This window comes from Schistocerca nitens, chromosome 9 (assembly GCF_023898315.1).
Source record: "Schistocerca nitens isolate TAMUIC-IGC-003100 chromosome 9, iqSchNite1.1, whole genome shotgun sequence".
NCBI lineage: Eukaryota > Metazoa > Arthropoda > Insecta > Orthoptera > Acrididae > Schistocerca > Schistocerca nitens.
In genome coordinates, this window is record NC_064622.1 from 515,585,612 (window position 1) to 515,604,960 (window position 19,349).

General features: G+C 43.2%; 1 protein-coding gene across 1 annotated transcript in view; it reads right to left on the reverse strand.

Annotated features, from left to right (window-relative positions):
- LOC126203989 (uncharacterized) overlaps positions 1–18,515 on the reverse strand; it is a 103,812-nt gene extending 85,297 nt beyond the window's left edge. Inside the window, exon 1 of the mRNA XM_049938419.1 lies at positions 18,410–18,515. Coding sequence (XP_049794376.1) covers positions 18,410–18,495 — 86 coding nt within the window. The 5' untranslated portion in view covers positions 18,496–18,515. The remainder of the gene's footprint in view (positions 1–18,409) is intronic.
- Positions 18,516–19,349: the final 834 nt, after the last annotated feature.

Below are 19,349 nucleotides of genomic sequence, written 5' to 3' on the forward strand. Positions count from 1 at the left end.
ATTTTCCTTGCCGGAGCTGTGTTTGATATTAAACGTTACAGGAGCATTGTGTGCTTCGAACCTATTACTGTTTGCAGAAAAACGAAACAGGAAGATGAGACAAAAGTGTACCTGCGACTGGAAGCGCGCGGATCGTCTCAGTTCCCCTAGGGGTCATGAAGAGAAATGGCAGAGGAAGTAATAATGGCGGAGGAGTCGCGTCGACGTAATATCACCATACGGCACTACAGCATCTGAAAGTCCATGTCCTATTCTTTCCATGTTCCAGTTTCCTTACTGGGCGGGTTTTGGGAACAAACACATTTATTTGTAAAAAGGTATAATCATCTCTTTCAATATTACAAAATTCCATAATGAAAATGTGTATTCTGTCATTAATACTTCCTACTCCGGGTCATAGGGACGCTGTTCTGTAACGACATCCACGTGAGCGTCCCCCTTGTTGAAGATGAAGCCGAACACTGGTATGTAACACTTACGTGATGTTCCTCTTTTAACTGCACGAAAGTAGTCAGCCTGTGTTCTACAGATAGTCGCACACATCTGCGTCCCCTTTTCTCCTGGCGGCAGCGCACTGATTTGCGGCGCTTGTTATTATTTGATGAAGTTCCAAGCGAGCTATGTCATTGAAATCCTCTTCTAAAATTCTTTCGAATGCCAGACAAATTGATTCCATAGTTCGGCTGCTGTAAACAAAAAAAAAAATAACTTATCCGCTTCAGAAAATTTTCTACGTTGCCCACTCTAACGTGACGATAACAGGACCACGTTCTTCATGTATTTTGGTTGACTTGCCTTAGTTTTCTCATATATAATCTAGTCAGAATTTGTTGTTATTATGGTTTTTTATTGTGGCTTTCACTGTTAAGACTGATTTGATGGAGCTCACAATGATAACCCTGTGCAAATCTCTTCATTTCTGCGTAACTACTACAATCTACATCCTTTGAATCTCCTTGCTGTATTCATCCATTTCTCTCCCTCCACAGTCTATACCCCCTACACATCCCTCTTTTACCAAGCATTGATGCCTCAGGATGTCATATGAAACTATCACTTCTCTTAGTCACGTTTGTGACATAAATTTCTATGTACTTTTTAGTTATCCAACCTATTCATTTAATCTTCAACATTATTATGTAACTCCACGTTTCGGAATCTTCTCGTCTGAAATGTTCATTGTCCACGTTTCACTATAGTACAAGGCTACATTCCGGACAAACACCTTCGGAAAAGAATTTCGAACATTTAAATTTGTGTTCGATATTAACAAATTTGTTTCATCCAGAGTTGCTTTTGTTGTTGTAGCCAGTGTGCATTTTATATCATCTGGACTCTGGCCATCAGCAGTTGTTTTCCAGGCTTAATGCTAAAATTCATCCACTAGACTGTGCGCAGTAAGTACAGCAAGTGTGGGGAGGGTGTTAGTGGTGGGTGCTGCGGGCAGGCGCTGTAGGGGAGATGTCAAACGTTGGGGAGGGGGGCAGCGCCATTCTAAACGAAAGCCTATACTCGGATCTCTTAATATTAAGTGGATCCCCTCCACGCCCACACTTGCATGGTTTCCATCCAAAAAGATCTACTTTTACCTCTGTTTTTCTTAGTATGTAAAAAGAATACCACTGAGAAAGGGAGAAAAGCAGCGATTTATTTTCGCCTGAATTGCTAACCATTTGTAGCTTTTAGAAAAACGTCATGAGTGGCGAATTTTGAAGAATACCTACATTTCTCTTCTTCCAATGTTAAAATTTGCTTCTTTTGCCTCACCTTACTAATATGTTGGGCAAACGTAGTTGTGAGATAATTCTGAAACAGTGGTTCACTAAGTTTATGAAGTAGGGAACTGAGGACAAGGACGGTTAATAGTTTATAAAAAAGCACACCCTTGCTACAAAAATAAATGTGTAATATTTTTCCTTATGTTGTCCCAAAGCTTTCAGCACTTTTCCAGCAGCTATGGATGGTCCTTAAAAATTATATTCTTCCATCGAAGAAGTCTGTAGTTAGTGTAATAACACAGCAGATAATGAAGTTCCACATAATAACCATATGGCAAAACACTCTCCTCTTTGTATTCGCCAAAAACGGATTTCTGTATCTCAAATCGTTGATGAGATGTGAGGAATGTTACGGATATTCCATTCTGGCTTTTTCGCTGGTGGATGCAATCACAAATGAAAGTGGTAAGAGATCAGTTTTTCTGAGATTGGTCACAGATACCTCCATATCTAAAGAAAAATTCAGTACGTTAGCTGAAGTTCATAAGAAGCACCGTTGTTGTTGTGGTCTTCAGTCCTGAGACTGGTTTGATGCAGCTCTCCATGCTACTCTATCCTGTGCAAGCTCCTTCATCTCCCAGTACCTTCTGCAACCTACATCCTTCTGAATCTGCTTAGTGTATTCATCTCTTGGTCTCCCTCTACGATTTTTACCCTCCACGCTGCCCTCCAATGCTAAATTTGTGATCCCTTGATGCCTCAGGACATATCCTACCAACCGATCCCTTCTTCTAGTCAAGTTGTGCCACAAACTTCTCTTCTCCCCAATCCTATTCAATACCTCCTCATTAGCTACGTGATCTACCCACCTAATCTTCAACATTTTTCTGTAGCACCACATTTCGAAAGCTTCTATTCTCTTCTTGTCCAAACAATTTATCGTCCATGTTTAACTTCCATACATGGCTACACTCCATACAAATACTTTCAGAAACGACTTCCTGACACTTAAATCTATACTCGATGTTAACAAATTTCTCTTCTTCAGAAACGCTTTCCTTGCCATTGCCAGTCTACATTTTATATCCTCTCTACTTCGACCATCATCAGTTATTTTGATCCCCAAATAGCAAAACTCCTTTGCTACTTTAAGTATCTCATTTCCTAATATAATTCCCTCAGAATCACCCGACTTAATTCGACTACATTCCATTACCCTCGTTTTGCTTTTGATGATGTTCATCTTATATCATCCTTTCAAGACACTGTCCATTCCGTTCAACTACTCTTCCAAGTCCTTTGCTGTCTCTGACAGCCCGCATCTCGTGGTTGTGCGGTAGCGTTCTCGCTTCCCACGCACGGGTTCCCGGGTTCGATTCCCGGCGGGGTCAGGGATTTTCTCTGCCTCGTGATGGCTGGGTGTTGTGTGCTGTCCTTAGGTTAGTTAGGTTTAAGTAGTTCTAAGTTCTAGGGGACTTATTACCACAGCAGTTGAGTCCCATAGTGCTCAAAGCCATTTGAACCATTTTTTTGTCTCTGACAGAATTACAATGTCATCGGCGAACCTCAAAGTTTTTATTTCTTCTCCCTGGGTTTTAATACCTACTCCAAATTTTTCTTTTGTTTCCTTTACTGCTTGCTCAATATACAGATTGAATAACATCGGGGAGAGCCTACAACCCTGTCTCACTCCTTTCCCAACCACTGCTTCCCTTTCATGCCCTTCGACTCTTATAACTGCCATCTGGTTTCTGTACAAATAGTAAATAGCCTTTCGCTCCATGTATTTTACCCCTGCCACCTTTAGAATTTGAAAGAGATTATTCCAGTCAACATTGTCAAAAGCTTTCTCTAAGTCTACAAATGCTAGAAACGTAGGTTTGCCTTTCCTTAATCTTTATTCTTATAAGTCGTAAGGTCAGTATTGCCTCACGTGTTCCAGTGTTTCTACGGAATCCAAACTGATCTTCCCCGAGGTCCGCTTCTACCAGTTTTTCCATTCGTCTGTAAATAATTCGCGTTAGTATTTTGCAGCTGTGGCTTATTAAACTGATAGTTCGGTAATTTTCACATCTGTCAACACCTGCTTTCTTTGGGATTGGAATTACTATATTCTTCTTGATGTCTGAGGGTATTTCGCCTGTCTCGTACATCTTGCTCACCAGATTGTAGAGTATTGTCAGGACTGGCTCTACCAAGGCCGTCAGTAGTTCTAATAGAATGTTGTCTACTCCCGGGGCCTTGTTTCGATTCAGATCTTTCAGTGCTCTGTCAAACTCTTCACGCAGTATCGTATCTCCCATTTCATTTTCATCTACATCCCCTTACATTTCCATGATATTGTCCTCAACTACATCGCCCTTGTATAGACCCTCTATATACTCCTTCCACCTTTCTGCTTTCCCCTCTTTGCTTAGAATTGGGTTTCCATCTGAGCTCTTGATATTCATACAAGTGGTTCTCTTTTCTCCAAAGGTCTCTTTAATTTTCCTGTAGGCTGTATCTATCTTACCCCTAGTGAGATAAGCCGCTACATCCTTACATTTGTCCTCTAGCCATGCCTGCTTAGCCATTTTGCACTTCCTGTCGATCGCATTTTTGAGACGTTTGTATTCCTTTTTGCCTGCTTCATTTACTGCATTTTTACATTTTCTCCTTTCATCAATTAAATTCAATATTTCTTTTGTTACCCAAGGATCTCTACTAGCCCTCGTCTTTTTACCTACTTGATCCTCTGCTGCCTTCACTACTTCATCCGTCAGAGCTGCCCATTCGTCTTCTGCTGTATTTCTTTCCCCCATTCCCGTCAATAGTTCCCTTATGCTCTCCCTGAAACTCTGTACAACCTCTGGTTTAGTCAGTTTATCCAGGTCCCATCTCCTTAAATTCCCACCTTTTTGCAATTTCTTCAGTTTTAATCTACAGTTCATAACCAATAGATTGTGGTCAGAGTCCACATCTGCCCCTGGAAATGTCCTACAATTTAAAACCTGGTTCCTAAATCTTTGTCTTACCATTATATAATCTATCTGATACCTTTTAGTATCTCCAGGATTCTTCCAGGTATACAACCTTCTTTTATGATTCTTGAACCAAGTGTTAGCTATGATTAAGTTATGCTCTGTGCAAAATTCTACCAGACGGCTTCCTCTTTCATTTCTTAGCCCCAATCCATATTCACCTACTATGTTTCCTTCTCTCCCTTTTCCTACTGTCGAATTCTAGTCACCCATGACCATTAAATTTTCGTCTCCCTTCACTACCTGAATAATTTCTTTTATCTCATCATACATTTCTTCAATTTCTTCGTCATCTACAGAGCTAGTTGGCATATAAACTTGTACTACTGTAGTAGGCACGGGCTTCATGTCTATCTTGGCCACAATAATGCGTTCACTATGCTGTTTGTAGTAGCTTACCCGCACTCCTATTTTTTTTATTCATTATTAAACCTACTCCTGCATTACCCCTATTTGATTTTGTATTCATAACCCTGTATTCAACTGACCAGAAGTCTTGTTCCTCCTGCCACCGAACTTCACTAATTCCCACTATATCTAACTTTAACCTATCCATTTCCCTTTTTAAATTTTCTAACCTACCTGCCCGATTAAGGGATCTGACATTCCACGCTCCGATCCGTAAAACGCCAGTTTTCTTTCTCCTGATAACGACGTCCTCTTGAGTAGTCCCCGCCCGGAGATCCGAATGGGGGACTATTTTACCTCCGGAATATTTTACCCAAGAGGACGCCATCATCATTTAACCATACAGTAAAGCTGCATGCCCTCGGGAAAAATTACGGCTGTAGTTTCCCCTTGCTTTCAGCCGTTCGCAGTACCAGCACAGAAAGGCCGTTTTGGTTAGTGTCACAAGGCCAGATCAGTCAATCATCCAGACTGTTGCCCCTGCAACTACTGAAAAGGCTGCTGCCCCTCTTCAGGAACCACACGTTTGTCTGGCCTCTCAACAGATACCCCTCCGTTGTGGTTGCACCTACGATACGGCTATCTGTTTCGTTGAGGCACGCAAGCCTCCCTACCAACGGGAAGGTCCATGGTTCATGGAGGGAGGAAGCAGCACCATATTATGTAAAATACACCAAAAGTAAAATGATAGCGACTCCCATTTTTCATCGCACAAACGTTTCGAATATTGCGCGTTTCTCAAGTAAATGCAAATATCACAATAACTATGATCGTTAAGGAAATGACGAGTAAGTCATGATGAAGCTGACATACAAAGTTATAAGTTTTTTACGAAATAGTTTCTGTAAAATCATTTGAAATAGGTTACAGGACGTGCGCCTCGATTGTGTCATCTCAGCTAGTCACCGACCAGCCGAATGTTGGCAGATAATATTGGCCTCATCTTCGAAACAAACGAATGAACTCTCCCAGTGCTTCAGATAAAAACTAGTCACTGTGCATGGGCCGTCGTATCGTTAGTGTCTTGTTTCTCACTCTAACCTTTCCACAGTGCCACACCAAATTCCTGCCATATGCTGACACAAAGAATCGACAAACTAGAAACAGTTGTATTTGACAAAGTGTCTTGCATTATTAACCAAAGTGATGCAGTCAGGACTTGTTTTATACACAGAGGTGACAAAAGTCATGAGCTACCTCATAATATCGTGCCGGACGTCCTTTTGCTCACCGAGCGAGGTGGCGCAGTGGTTAGACACTGGACTCGCATTCGGGAGGACGACGGTTCAATCCCGCGTCCGGCCATCCTGATTTAGGTTTTCCGTGATTTCCCTAAATCGCTCCAGGCAAATGCCGGGATGGTTCCTTTCAAAGGGCACGGCCGACTTCCTTCCCCGTCCTTCCCTAATCCGATGAGACCGATGACCTCGCTGTCTGGTCTCCTTCCCCAAACAACCAACCAACCAACCTTTTGCCCAACGTAGTGCAGCAGCTCGACGTGCCACGGACTCAACAAGCCCGTGGAAGTCATCTGCAGAAACAATAGCAGTCCATAACTGCGAAAGTGTTGCCAGTGCAGGGTGCTGTGCACAAACTGACCTCTCGTTTATGTCCCATAAATGTTCGATGAAACTCATGCGATGCGATCTGGGTGGCCAGATCATAAGCTCGCAGTGTCAGGGATGTTCATCAAACCAATCATGAACAGTTGTAGCCTGATGACACGGTTCATATTCATCCGTAAAAATTCCATCCTTGATTGGAAACACAAAGTCCGTGAGTGACGGCAAGTGGTTCCCAAGTAGCCGAACGTAACCATTGTCAGTCAATGATCGGTCCTGTTGAACCGGAATACCCAGTCTATTCCGTATAAGCACAGTCCCCACCATTACGGAGCCACCACCGGCTCGCACAGTGCCTTGTTGACAACTAGGATCCATAGCGTCGTGGGCCCTGCACCACACTCCAACCCTACCAGCACCTCTTACCAACTGAAATCGGGACCCATCCGACCAGGGTAAGGTTTTTCAGTCGTCTAGACTACAACTGATGTGATCACGAAACCAGGAGAGGCGCTGCAGACGATGTTGTGCTGTTAGCAAAGGCACTCGCGTCGATCCTCTGCTACCATAGCCCATTAGAGCCAGATCTCGCCCCACTCTCCTAACGGATACGATAGTCGTACGCCCCACATCGGTTTCTGCCGTTATTTCACGCACTGTTGCTTGTTTGTTAGCACTGACAATTCTACGCAAACGCCGCTGCTCTCAGTCGTTAAGTGAGGACCACCGGCCACTGCTTTGTCTGTGGTGAGAGCTAATGCCTAAAATTTGGTATTCCTGGCACACTCTTGATACTGCAAAGTGCGGAATATTGAATTTCCTAACGATTTCAGAAATGAAGTGTTCCACACGTTTCACACAAACTACCATTCCCCGTCCAGAGTATTTTAGTTGCCATTGTGCGGGCATAATCACGTCGGACACCTTCTCACAAGACTCACCTGAATACAAATGACAACTCCGCCAACGCACTGCCCTTTTATACATTGTGTACACGATAATACCGCCATCTGTCTGTATATCTGCATATCGCTGTCCCATGACGTTTGTCTGCTCAGTGAATATTAGTAGTTGGTGCCAACAAACGAAGAGAAAGATGATAATTTACAAGTCAAAAGGAATGACTGTAGGTTTTTGTCTCATTTAACCTTTTACCACAGAATGTTCTGTTCTAGGAACAACACAATCAGAGCTCGCCGCAATACTGAAGATAAAAGAAAGCATATTACTGTCACACTCCAGGAAGCATCTTTTTCTTGCATCGACATATGCATCACAACAGACTTTTAACATAATGACTATGGGGGTCAGTGTTCAAGTATAAACATTGCATTTGCACTCTCTTTCACTAACATTTCCTTTCGCAGTCGCATTACATGATACGTTATATTAACAATGTTGCGCAAATGAAAGTAAAAAGTCACATTTACGTGGCCATTAATGTCAATAGGCGGTTATTATACCCAGAAGAAAGATTAAAATTTGGTCATCTAATTAGTTATACTACAACTGCTAGTTAACTACATATGATATGCATGCAGTAATAGTATACATATATCACTATGTTAACTAACTATGCAGCAATTATAATGCAATGTTACGTGCCAGTTGTCAGGTTTTTTCATGCCTTTTTTGAAGTCCTTGAAGCTACCTGAACAAAAAATAATCGCATTAAAAACAACTACGTTACTGTATTGCTATCGTAGCTGCATGTCAAGAGTACTACCAGTGGGAAGACCATGGTCTGGAAGCTTCCAGTCCATTCAAAATCACTGTTACAAGACCGGAAGTAATTCACTTCAAAATTACAAAGAGTAGTCAGATTTCACAAATTCTGGAACTCTATGACTTCTTTATTGTAACATAAAGTACAATATCTCTGTTCTACCCACAGGCGAAAATTCTCCATAATGTATGACGCACGGATGTGGTTACACTCGGAATGATTAAGTCCTCAGCACATCGAGTGGAGACAGCTGACACGGATGACTAATATCTTTGAGAACAGATTCTCACTCTGCTGTCGCAGGAGGAGGAGGATTGAGGAGGAGGAGATTAGTGTTTAACGTCCCGTCAACAACGAGGTCATTAGACGGGGCACAAGCTCGGATTATGGAAGGACAGAGAAGGAGAGCGGCCCTGCCTTTTCAAAGGAACCATCCCGGCATTTACCTTAAGAGATTTAGGGAAATCACGGAAAACCTAAATCAGGATGGCCGGACGCGTGTTTGAACCGTCGTCCTCCCGAATGCGAGTCCAGTATGCGAATCACTACGCTTCCTCGCTCGATCGCTCTGCAGCAGAGTTTGTGCTAACTTGAACCTTCCTGACAGAGTAAAACTGCGTGTCAGAGTGGCACTCGAAGCTCGGATTTCGCCTTTCGTGGGGAACTGCTCTGCCAAGTGACATATCCATTGAGCCACAGAGAGACAGACTAATTCCGGAAACATTGGCCTAGGCTGTAGTTAAGCGATTTCTCTTCAGCAACCTTTCTTCCAGGCCTAGTCTCACAAGATAAGGGGGGGACCATGTGTGAAGTTTGGAAGGTAAGAGAAGAGCTACTGGCGGAAGTAAAGCCGTGGGGGCGGGCCGTGAGTCGTACGCTGATCGCTCAGTCCTCACAACACTTTTCTAAGAACGGCAGAAGTTCCATGTTTGACTCCCGTCAAGCACAGTTTTAATCTGCCAGGACGTTTTAATATGTTAGAGACCTTCAGAGTACCTAGGGTTACAGTCTACTGGAAGGCAAAGATCTTACTGTAATGTTGTAAGTGGAAATTTATGACCACATTCGACAGACTGTGCCACCGTGACTCTAGTGCGTTATTTGGTTGAACGATTTGTATCAGCAGGAACATTAAAACACAAGGAATAGTCTATTCCTCAGAAAGCAGGCAGGAAAATCCCTTTCATTAATAATTTTTCGAACAAGATTTGTTTCATATTCATGTCTAATAGCATGCGAACTGCTAGCTGGTTTCGCGCTCCAGGAATGCAGTTTCCCAGAAAACCGATGTGAGGGACTGAACAGTGGTCCAACAAGGAAACATCACCAACTGGACGTAAAATTTTAAGGAGAAAAAAAAAAATGCAAGCTATCAACCCGAACAAAACTAGTGGAAAAAGTCATCCGTTGGAGCACAAATAAGGCGAATACGTTCCTCTTTAAAAGTCTCTGGCAGAATAGTGCGGAAAGAGCAGTCACAACCCTCATTCCACCCAAAAATCTATCTCCTTTTTCTCTCATTGTTTTAAAATGTATCCCACTGCCATTTTTGTCCTCACTCACTTTACTGTCTCGCTTTGCCTTTCTTTCCCACAGCCTCCGTCTCCACCAAACCACAGCAGCTCACAAATTCTGGAGGATACAACCTATTTTTACCCCTATACCCACTTGATTATAATTCCGGTTATAAATGCACACTCCTCTCTTGCTACGTGTTAAAAGTTCGTCAGTATTGGACGATCCGGATCCCCAAACCTATCTACTGTTTTCACTCATATGTGTTTTTCATTTACATCGTCTTCTCTCTACTTTACTTCCACTGCTTCTATCTCTTTCTCTCCTACTGCTGTTGTCTGTCACTGACCATCGAAATCTCTCTTTGGATTCCACTAGTATTGCCTTCGTCTCTCTTTCTTTTTCACTGCCACTTTCTCTCTCCCATAATCGACCTCTCCTCCGTCTTTTTCTTCTTCTGGCATTATCTTGTCTCTCTTCCACGACACTGTCTTTCTACTACTCTCTTTTAATACAAAAAGCAAGAGTGTGACCGTAAGCCAAAATTTTTGGTCCGGAAATAGGAACTGAGGCAGTTGGTTGCCCACTTTTCTGTCAGAGTCTTTTAAAGGGGAACATATTCGCCTTGTTTATGCTCCGACGTGGACATTTTTCCGTTAGTTCCCTTCTTATTCCTGCAGCACCCTGGTGTGCTGCTTATAATTCTATAGGAAGTAATGTTTCGACAGTTTATTTGTATACTTTGGTATGTATAAACAACAAAGACGTACAAAAATGTAAGGTTAACACAAATTCGTTTGTTTCACTCTCTCATTAGTATATGTCTATTATTTGCTTTATTATTTCTCTCCTGTTTCAAATGCACTACTTTTTTAGCTGTTGGGTGATTTTCCCTTATTTGACTTACGTATGTTCTTTTTGTTTCGGGTTTTTATTTATTTTTATTTTTGGGTCATATAATACGCACGACTTGTGATTTATATCTTAAAAGACTAAAAATGTTACTAGAAAAGTTTTACTGAATTTGTAGTCTTTCCAGTTTTACATAATTTTTGGGAGTCATTTTCATCTCTTTTCAGGCATGTAAAGAACATTTTAGTCCACTTTTTGTTACTGCAGCGGTTCTTTTGGCATATTTCTATAAGGGTGAAGCACCCGTTGTACAGAGACAGCGCGTCATAAAGTTTTATTGGTGAGAAAACGCTGACTTAAAAAATAGTTTGGTGACCTCAGAACTCTAGCTATGGCCCTGCAAGGCTTGTCATATCCTCAATACGTCAGGAAACTACATTTACGCCTCAGACCGGAATATTACACGATTATTTTATTTGCATTAGTACTATAACTTCGAACCTGCGGATCTCGGTAGCGCTTATGATATCGAAAAGAGTTTCAAAGTTCCCTGAGAACATCAGCTTAAAAAGATATGGTACAAATTTCGAATATTTTCAACGAATAAAAATGATAGAAGTGACCGTTCCGACAGGCGATACCAACGACGGTTAAAACTTGATCTGGATGGTTTTCTGCATAAGAATGCCGATATTATCCTCTAGAAGTCGGTAACAGATAATAATACCGAAAAATCTTTCGAAGTTTCCCGAGAATATCATCTTAAGAATAAAAATTTAGACGATCTGCCATGAATAGGAATTACAGACGTGTCCATCCCCAGGAACCTCCCACGAACAAATGTTGGTTTTATAAGCCGCCTATGGTCCGCCGTAGACCATACCTAATGCTTGCTCTCTTTGCAAGGGCTGGAGGAAGTATTTAAATTAGTTTTTTTTTCTTTATTGATTTTCAATTGCCCCCGAAGGGGGCGGGCTGGCAGCAGCTTACTACGCTGCTCTACAGCCTACAGATCCCTTAAATTTGTACCCTAAACTTTAGGATAGCTACAGTATGCCCGTTCTTTCGACGAGTGTAAAAATAATAGCTACACCAAGAGCTATCCAAAACAGATGATCCCTTAACTGTGTGATCCATAATTCCCTGAAAAATCGTGTTTACGCGCTCGGCTTTTTGGAACATCTTGGTGCGGTAGACTGATAGGTAGTACGCAGTTATGACCCACGGAAAGTAGAGCGTTTAAACATTTGCGCGCTCCGTCTGTTCGTCACTCGCTCCGCTCCGCTACAGCCGCCAGATGTCAGGGCACGCTGTGTGGTGTACGTTGACGCGGCCCAGAGTTTCCTCTTCGCAGCGTCGGTGAACCAACAAGCGGCAGGGCTTTGTTCAGTGCGCAGAGTGAGCGATTTCTAGCCGGTAGCTGGTGCCAGAGATCTATTTGCTTTCAACATTCTTATGTTGCGATTCACAAGTGCAATGTAAATTAATGAAATGAATGAGTTTGCCATTAAAGAAATAGGTAGCACCATTTAATTTAACATAGCTGTTGTACTTTATTTTCTGTGGACTGAAAAGCTGACAATGTTGAAGTGAAAAACATTTGCAAGAGTTGCGTTATTCAATGCCACCGGCGTGATTAAATTGTAAATTGAAAATCATTGACTCCATTTCGTAACAACTCTTCGTTTGGTTAAGTTTATTGCCTTTGATCCCTGCAGGTTCTTCCATTTCTGCCGATCTTGAGCTTCCCGTTGCCAGTTCAGTCCGACTGTCTTTCTCAGTTCTCTGTCGTATCTATCCGGTAGTCTTCGCCTTGGTCTTTTTTGGTAGATTGTGCTCCAGTCTAGTACTTGTTTTGACCGCCTTTCTTTCCAGCGACGTGACCTGCCAACCGCCATTTCAATGTATTCACTCTTTCCATCATGCCACTGACCTCTGTACTTTGTCTGATATCAGTTGCGTTCTTTCTGTCTTCCTTTGTGTAGCCCAGTATTGATCTTCCCATTCATCCCTGGGCTAAGTTTACTAACTGTTGTTGTTGTTGTGGTCTTCCGTCCTGAGACTGGTTTGATGCAGCTCTCCATGCTACTCTATCCTGTGCAAGCGTCTTCATCTCCCAGTACCTACTACAACCTACATCCTTCTGAATCTGCTTAGTATATTCATCTCTTGGTCTCCCTCTAAGATTTTTACCCTCCACGCTGCCCTCCAATACTAAATTGGTGATACCTTGATGCCTCAGAACATGTCCTACCAACCGATCCCTTCTTCTAGTCAAATTGTGCCACAAACTTCTACCCAATCCTACTCAATACCTCCTCATTAGTTATATGATCTACCCATCTAATCTTCACTAACTACAAATTCATTTAATCTTCATGTCTCACGGCCATAAGTTATTACTGGCAGTAATACATTGGTCAAAAGCTGTTTTCTTGAGCTCGGCTAACAACTTAGACTTCAAAACTGAAGAGTGTCTTCCATAAGCTTTCCAAACTAATATAATACGTTGAAATATTTCTTATTTTGAGTCTCCTTTTATATTCGACAGTTGACCGACATAGACGTATCCTGTGGCCCTTTGCAGTTGTACATCTCCAGCAAACGTACTTCCCTCCGGTGTCCATTGGTTCATCACGATCTTTCTTTTGTCGTGGTTTGTTTCAGGCCAACTTCAGAGCAGACTAACCCAAGATCACTAACAAACATTATAAGTTATTCCATATTACTTTCAAGTAGAACCTTAGGTTACTCATCTTTTTCCCAGAATTTGGATTCTCTCTCTTTTGTAATCGAATTTAGACACTGCTTTTTCGAAGACCGCTGGAGGTGGTAGTATCATCGAAGCATGAAAACTAAGTCCAGTAAACATGAGTCCTGAAATGCATACTTTCTGAGACAAATACGTGCTTAGGGGAGGTGGTCAGTGTAAAGTCCATTCATGACAGTGCGCCCCTCTGCGCTCCGGCGTAAGGAATGGTGCACCCTTTGAAGTATACTGGGTTGTTGTTACATCGGCTGGCACGCATTGAAGATGTCACCCTGTGGTGTCCGCATATCGTTGATTGGCGTGGCGTAGATCATTTCCTTCACGTGTCCCCATAACCAAAAGTATAGGGGATTGAGGTTTGGGGAACGAGCAAGCCAACTTGTGGTCCTCAAATGTGTGTGTCAGATATTTTTGCACACTGTCATATAAGTGTGCTGGGACACCATCGTGCATGAACCACATTTGTATTCGTTGCTGCAATGGCACAATCTCCAGCACGATATGCAGTACATTAATGATAAAGTCCAGATAATGCGCCCCAGTTAACCTTTGAGGCACTACGTATCGCCCTATTAATCTATCACCAAGTACGCCTGTCCTTACGTTGATTGAGAATCGGTGTTGATGCCTCTTTACAGAGCTGCTTGGGGTTTACATGTGTCCATTGGCTCTGAGCACTATGGGACTTAACTTCTGAGGTCATCAGTCCCCTAGAACTACTTAAACCTAACCTAAGGACATCACACACATCGATGCCCGAGGCAGGATTCGAACCTGCGACCGTAGCGATCGCGTGGTTCTAGACTGTAGCGCCTAGAACCGCCTGGCCAATCTGTCCATTCATGCTGGTTATGGAAATTCGCAATATTATCTCTTGTGAAACCTGCCTCATGGGTAAATAAAATCTTTTATGGGAACAGTGGTTTTGCGGCACACTTCTGCAACAGCCGTTGGCAGAAGCGCCGACTGCCATGATGATCCTGTGGCCTAAGGGCCTGAACGCGCTGTAGATGACATGGCTACAGCAATTGTTTACGAAGAACCACTCACCTTCTTCTGTTACTAATAGTGGCACACTGGTACCAGGGTTTTTGCGGACTGTGCTTGGCCTTCCACTGCCGGTATTCCGAGATGCAATGGTACCTGTAGCCCTCAGACGCTGGAAAAGTCTCGAACAGCTTATCAGAGGGCACTCTGGATATTTTTCAGTGTATGGGACATGGAATGGCAGGCTAAGTCCATTTGCTAAACCATAGCAGAATATCGTATCCACCATTGCACTTGTCGAATAGTAGGCTTCCATTGCTAACAAGTGGCGGAAGATAGAAAATGTAAATATAGTACACCATTTGTACGTACAAACAGCGCAGTAACAGTTAACACGTAAGTGAATCCGCGTCTGAAAGAAGGTAAAACACCATAATAATGCACCCAGATTTGACAGTACAGTAGAATAATGCACACAAACATGACGAAAACTAACGACCAGAACCACACAAGTGACTGCAGATCACTTAACGGTTGGTAGAGTACTGTGAGTAAGACATCATAATACCCTGCCGACACATTTTACGGATCGCCCATGCAACGACTGTGCTAATATTTGCAGCCAAGCGTCACGCACACCTTCCTATAAATACGTGTTTATTTCGAAATGTATGCGTTGCTGGATCCACGTGTTTTGGAAGTGAAGAACGAAATTCAAGGAAATAGGAAAACAAGACAGAAAAATACTAGAAAGGTCCACGGGTGGGTTCAGAAAGATGTGACCTGGATAAAGAAACCGTCGAAAGAACTCTACGAACAGACAGAGACGATTACAATCATCTACATCTACATCTACATCCATACTCCGCAAGCCACCTGACGGTGTGTGGCGGAGGGTACCCCGAGTACCTCTATCGGTTCTCCCTTCTATTCCAGTCTCGTATTGTTCGTGCAAAGAAGGATTGTCGGTATGCTTCTGTGTGGGCTCTAATCTCTCTGATTTTATCCTCATGGTCTCTTCGCGAGATATACGTAGGAGGGAGGAATATACTGCTTGACTCCTCGGTGAAGGTATGTTCTCGAAACTTCAGCAAAAGCCCGTACGGAGCTGCTGAGCGTCTCTCCTGCAGAGTCTTCCACTGGAGTTTATCTATCATCTCCGTAACGCTTTCGCGATTACTAAATGATCCTGTAACGAAGGGCGCTGCTCTCCGTTGGACCTTCTCTATCTCTTCTATCAACCCTATCTGGTACGGATCCCACACTGCTGAGCAGTATTCAAGCAGTGGGCGAACAAGCGTACTGTAACCTACTTCCTTTGTTTTCGGATTGCATTTCCTTAGGATTCTTCCAATAAATCTCAGTCTGGCATCTGCTTTACCGACGATCAACTTTATATGATCATTCTATTTTAAATCACTCCTAATGCGTACTCCCAGATAATTTATGGAATTAACTGCTTCCAGTTGTTGACCTGCTATTTTGTGGCTAAATGATAAGGGATCTATCTTTCTATGTATTCGCAGCACATTACACTTGTCTACATTGAGATTCAATTGCCATTCCCTGCACCATGCGTCAATTAGCTGCAGATCCACCTGCATTTCAGTACAATTTTCCATTGTTACAACCTCTCGATACACCACAGCATCATCTGCAAAAAGCCTCAGTGAACTTGCGATGTCATTCACAAGGTCATTTATGTATTATCATCAGGAAAAGAACGGCATATTTCTTCAGACACAATCATAGGATGAAAGAAAATAGACTGACCAAGAAGATTTTTAACATAGTGACAAGTAATACCGCGGAAATCAACTGCCCGAAGGGAATTGAAATCTTCACAGAAGATATGAGAACAGGAAAAAATACAGAGAAAAAAAATCAGAAAACAGAAATTTCAGTAAACTTTCAAAGAGAAAAAAAAAAAAAAACAGGAAAGAAGTGGACATAAGAGAGGAAGAACAAATGCAGTGAATATGTGAAAGGTATTTGGGAACAAAGAAAAAGAGAGACAGAAAAAAATGCCATGGAAACTGTGTTTTAGCGCTCTCCCGTCCGTTGGTTTTCCGTTACAAATAAATGATTTTTAAAGCGTATTTTTGTGGGCCCATTGGATAGAGTGGTCACAGAACATCCTAGTACGGCATTTATTTTATGGATATGTATTAACATGGACAGTAACACACGAAAAACAAACCAGTACAACAGCGACACCTTCGCCCTGTCCCGTGCTACCTGCTACCGCCATGCAGGCGCGCTGCTCAGTCGCTGCTGGAGTACCAGTTACTCTTCCGGTTATACTGTCGCTCTTAATACATATCGACAAAATGAATATTGCTTGAGACTAATTGAGAACCGCTCTATCGAATGGGCGGTTAAAATTCTGCTTTAGAAATCATTTCATTTGTAACGGAGAAAACAAACAGGCGCTTTCCGCCGACACTGGACGTCACGTGAAAGGTGTCAAGAGCTGTATCACACAGTTTGAAAATGAAGTTGCAAATATTTGCCAAAACACCAGAGAAAACGCTCCTGACTAATCTTAGGAGCGACGCCCTGTATATACAGGTCGTATCATAGTTAAAGGTGTAAAAGTGTGCAGTTGATTGAACATGATACTAGAAGCAAAAAGGTGCAATAATCTAGGGCTCTAATATACATACCTTACGACCTACGAGCAATTGTTCATCTTCGCTACTGTGAAGACAACTCTTCACAAGTGCTCGTAGCTCGTAAGGTACGCATTTTAGAGCCAATGTTTACAAGACAAGTTTGTCTTCTTTTGGTATGTACTACCTTGTCCAAAAATATGGAAACCAAAGAGACTGCAGTAGAAGAGGTAAGAAACTTTCAGGCAGGTTCAGACTGTGTGTTGGACCGAAGCTCCAATTCCGGACCTTTGCTTTTCGCCGGCATGTGCTCTACCGACTGAGCTACCCAAGCACGACTGACGACCCGTTCTCACAGCTTTAATTCCGGCAATACCTGATCTGCTACTCTCCAAATTTCACAGAAGCTTTCTTCCGAAACTTGAAAGACTAAAATTGCTGAAAGAGGCACCGATTACGTCAGCATTCCCCTCACACGTGTCCGCCCGTCGCAAAGACCAATCTAGCCATTTAGAGTTTTGTTCATAATTTCCAGCAACTGTTCCTGAAGAATGCCGACGGCAAGAGATAGCGCACTAGTTGAGTTGAAAGTTGTGGTTGGTGTGCTATTTCTCCACATCGGAAATCTTGTTATTCCATTCACACCTGCACCCCCCCCCCCCCCATCCTCCCCCCACCCAGTTCAATCGGACTTGTTCTTTTGGGCACATATACTTGCTTCACACAGTCAAAGAAAAAGACTGAACGTTATGAGAGCTTAAGAATTAGCAAGACTCCTTCACACAGTGAAAGTAAAATTATGTTCTACTACGATTTCAAAAGAACAACTTCAAATATGTGGCGTAAATCGTGGAAAAATGTAATACAAAATAAAAATATTGGCACTCAATGTTGCCTTTCTGATATCGATAGATCGCTATACGCGTCGGAAACATATCGATTCTCTGAGACATATTGATACATATTTATATCGATACTTTAGCATCCGTTCTAATACAGGCCTTTGTAACCCCGTACCGTTGAACGGAGAATATGTAGAGAAATACGATTTTGTAGCCAGAAGAGTCGAGAATAACATGGTGTATTGGAAGCCTGAATAAATCGATTCCACGAGTCGTGATTCTGGCTTGTGTAGCTCTGTGAGGCTTGTGACGCTAAGGGTGCGCCTGGCTGAAAAGTCTGGGACTGTCGAGAGGGATTCGTCCGCCAGGAGTGTCCAGAGACGCTCCTCCCTCCTACCTGGCGGAGGCGCGGCTGGCGGCTACCAGCAGCAGCAGCAGCAGCAGCAGGGCGGCGACCGGCAGGGCGCGGCCGGCGGCGGTCATGGCTGGCAGGGCGGGACCACTGTGCCCTGTGCCGCCGCCAGCTCCCCTTATATACCGGCAGCCGGGGCGCCGGCTGACGCCACCCACCCGCCTGTCACCGCCACCACAATTTGCCAGACGAGGGGCAGGCGACGGAAGCTCTCTACGTGATTAGCTCTGCGGGCCTGCGTACACTCTCGCCTAGTCTGCGGATCGTTCTTTCGCTGTCAGTTGCGCGGTTACGAATGGCTCGACGTGGGTTAATGTCGCAGGTGCTCCGTACTAACACACAGCTCCGGCACTTTATTCCGACTTCTGTAGCGCAGCTGATTCGGCTGTGAGCAGGAGCAATTCACACTACAACACCTGCCAACTGTGACGGGTTGCCGCGTGGCTATGTTAAGTGATACTAACATTGATATAAAACGAATCATTCACCGGAACAGAATCACTTTCATCCTTATTGTCGCAATTACTTGAAATCGGTGCCACATTACACCTCTTTAAGGATCTATGATGTCACTGTCAGAGGAATCGTTCTCAGAAGTATGAAAATATTCTATATCTACATAAACATCTACATACATACATACTTGGTGTGGCGCGTGGCGGAGAGTACCTTCTGCCGCTACTAGTCAATACCTCGCAAATAGATCGAGGAAAAAACACCTGTCTATATGGCTTCGTTCGAGCCCTAATCTCCCTAGTCTCATCTGCGTCGTCCTTACGCGAAATGTACGGTGCGACAGTAGAACCGTCCTGCAGTCAGCCTCAAAGGCTTCTTCTTCGTCTCAGTAGTGCTCCTCGAAATGTACCTGATCTTTTATCCAGGGACTCTCAATTGGCTTTCAGAAACATCTCCATTACACTTGCGT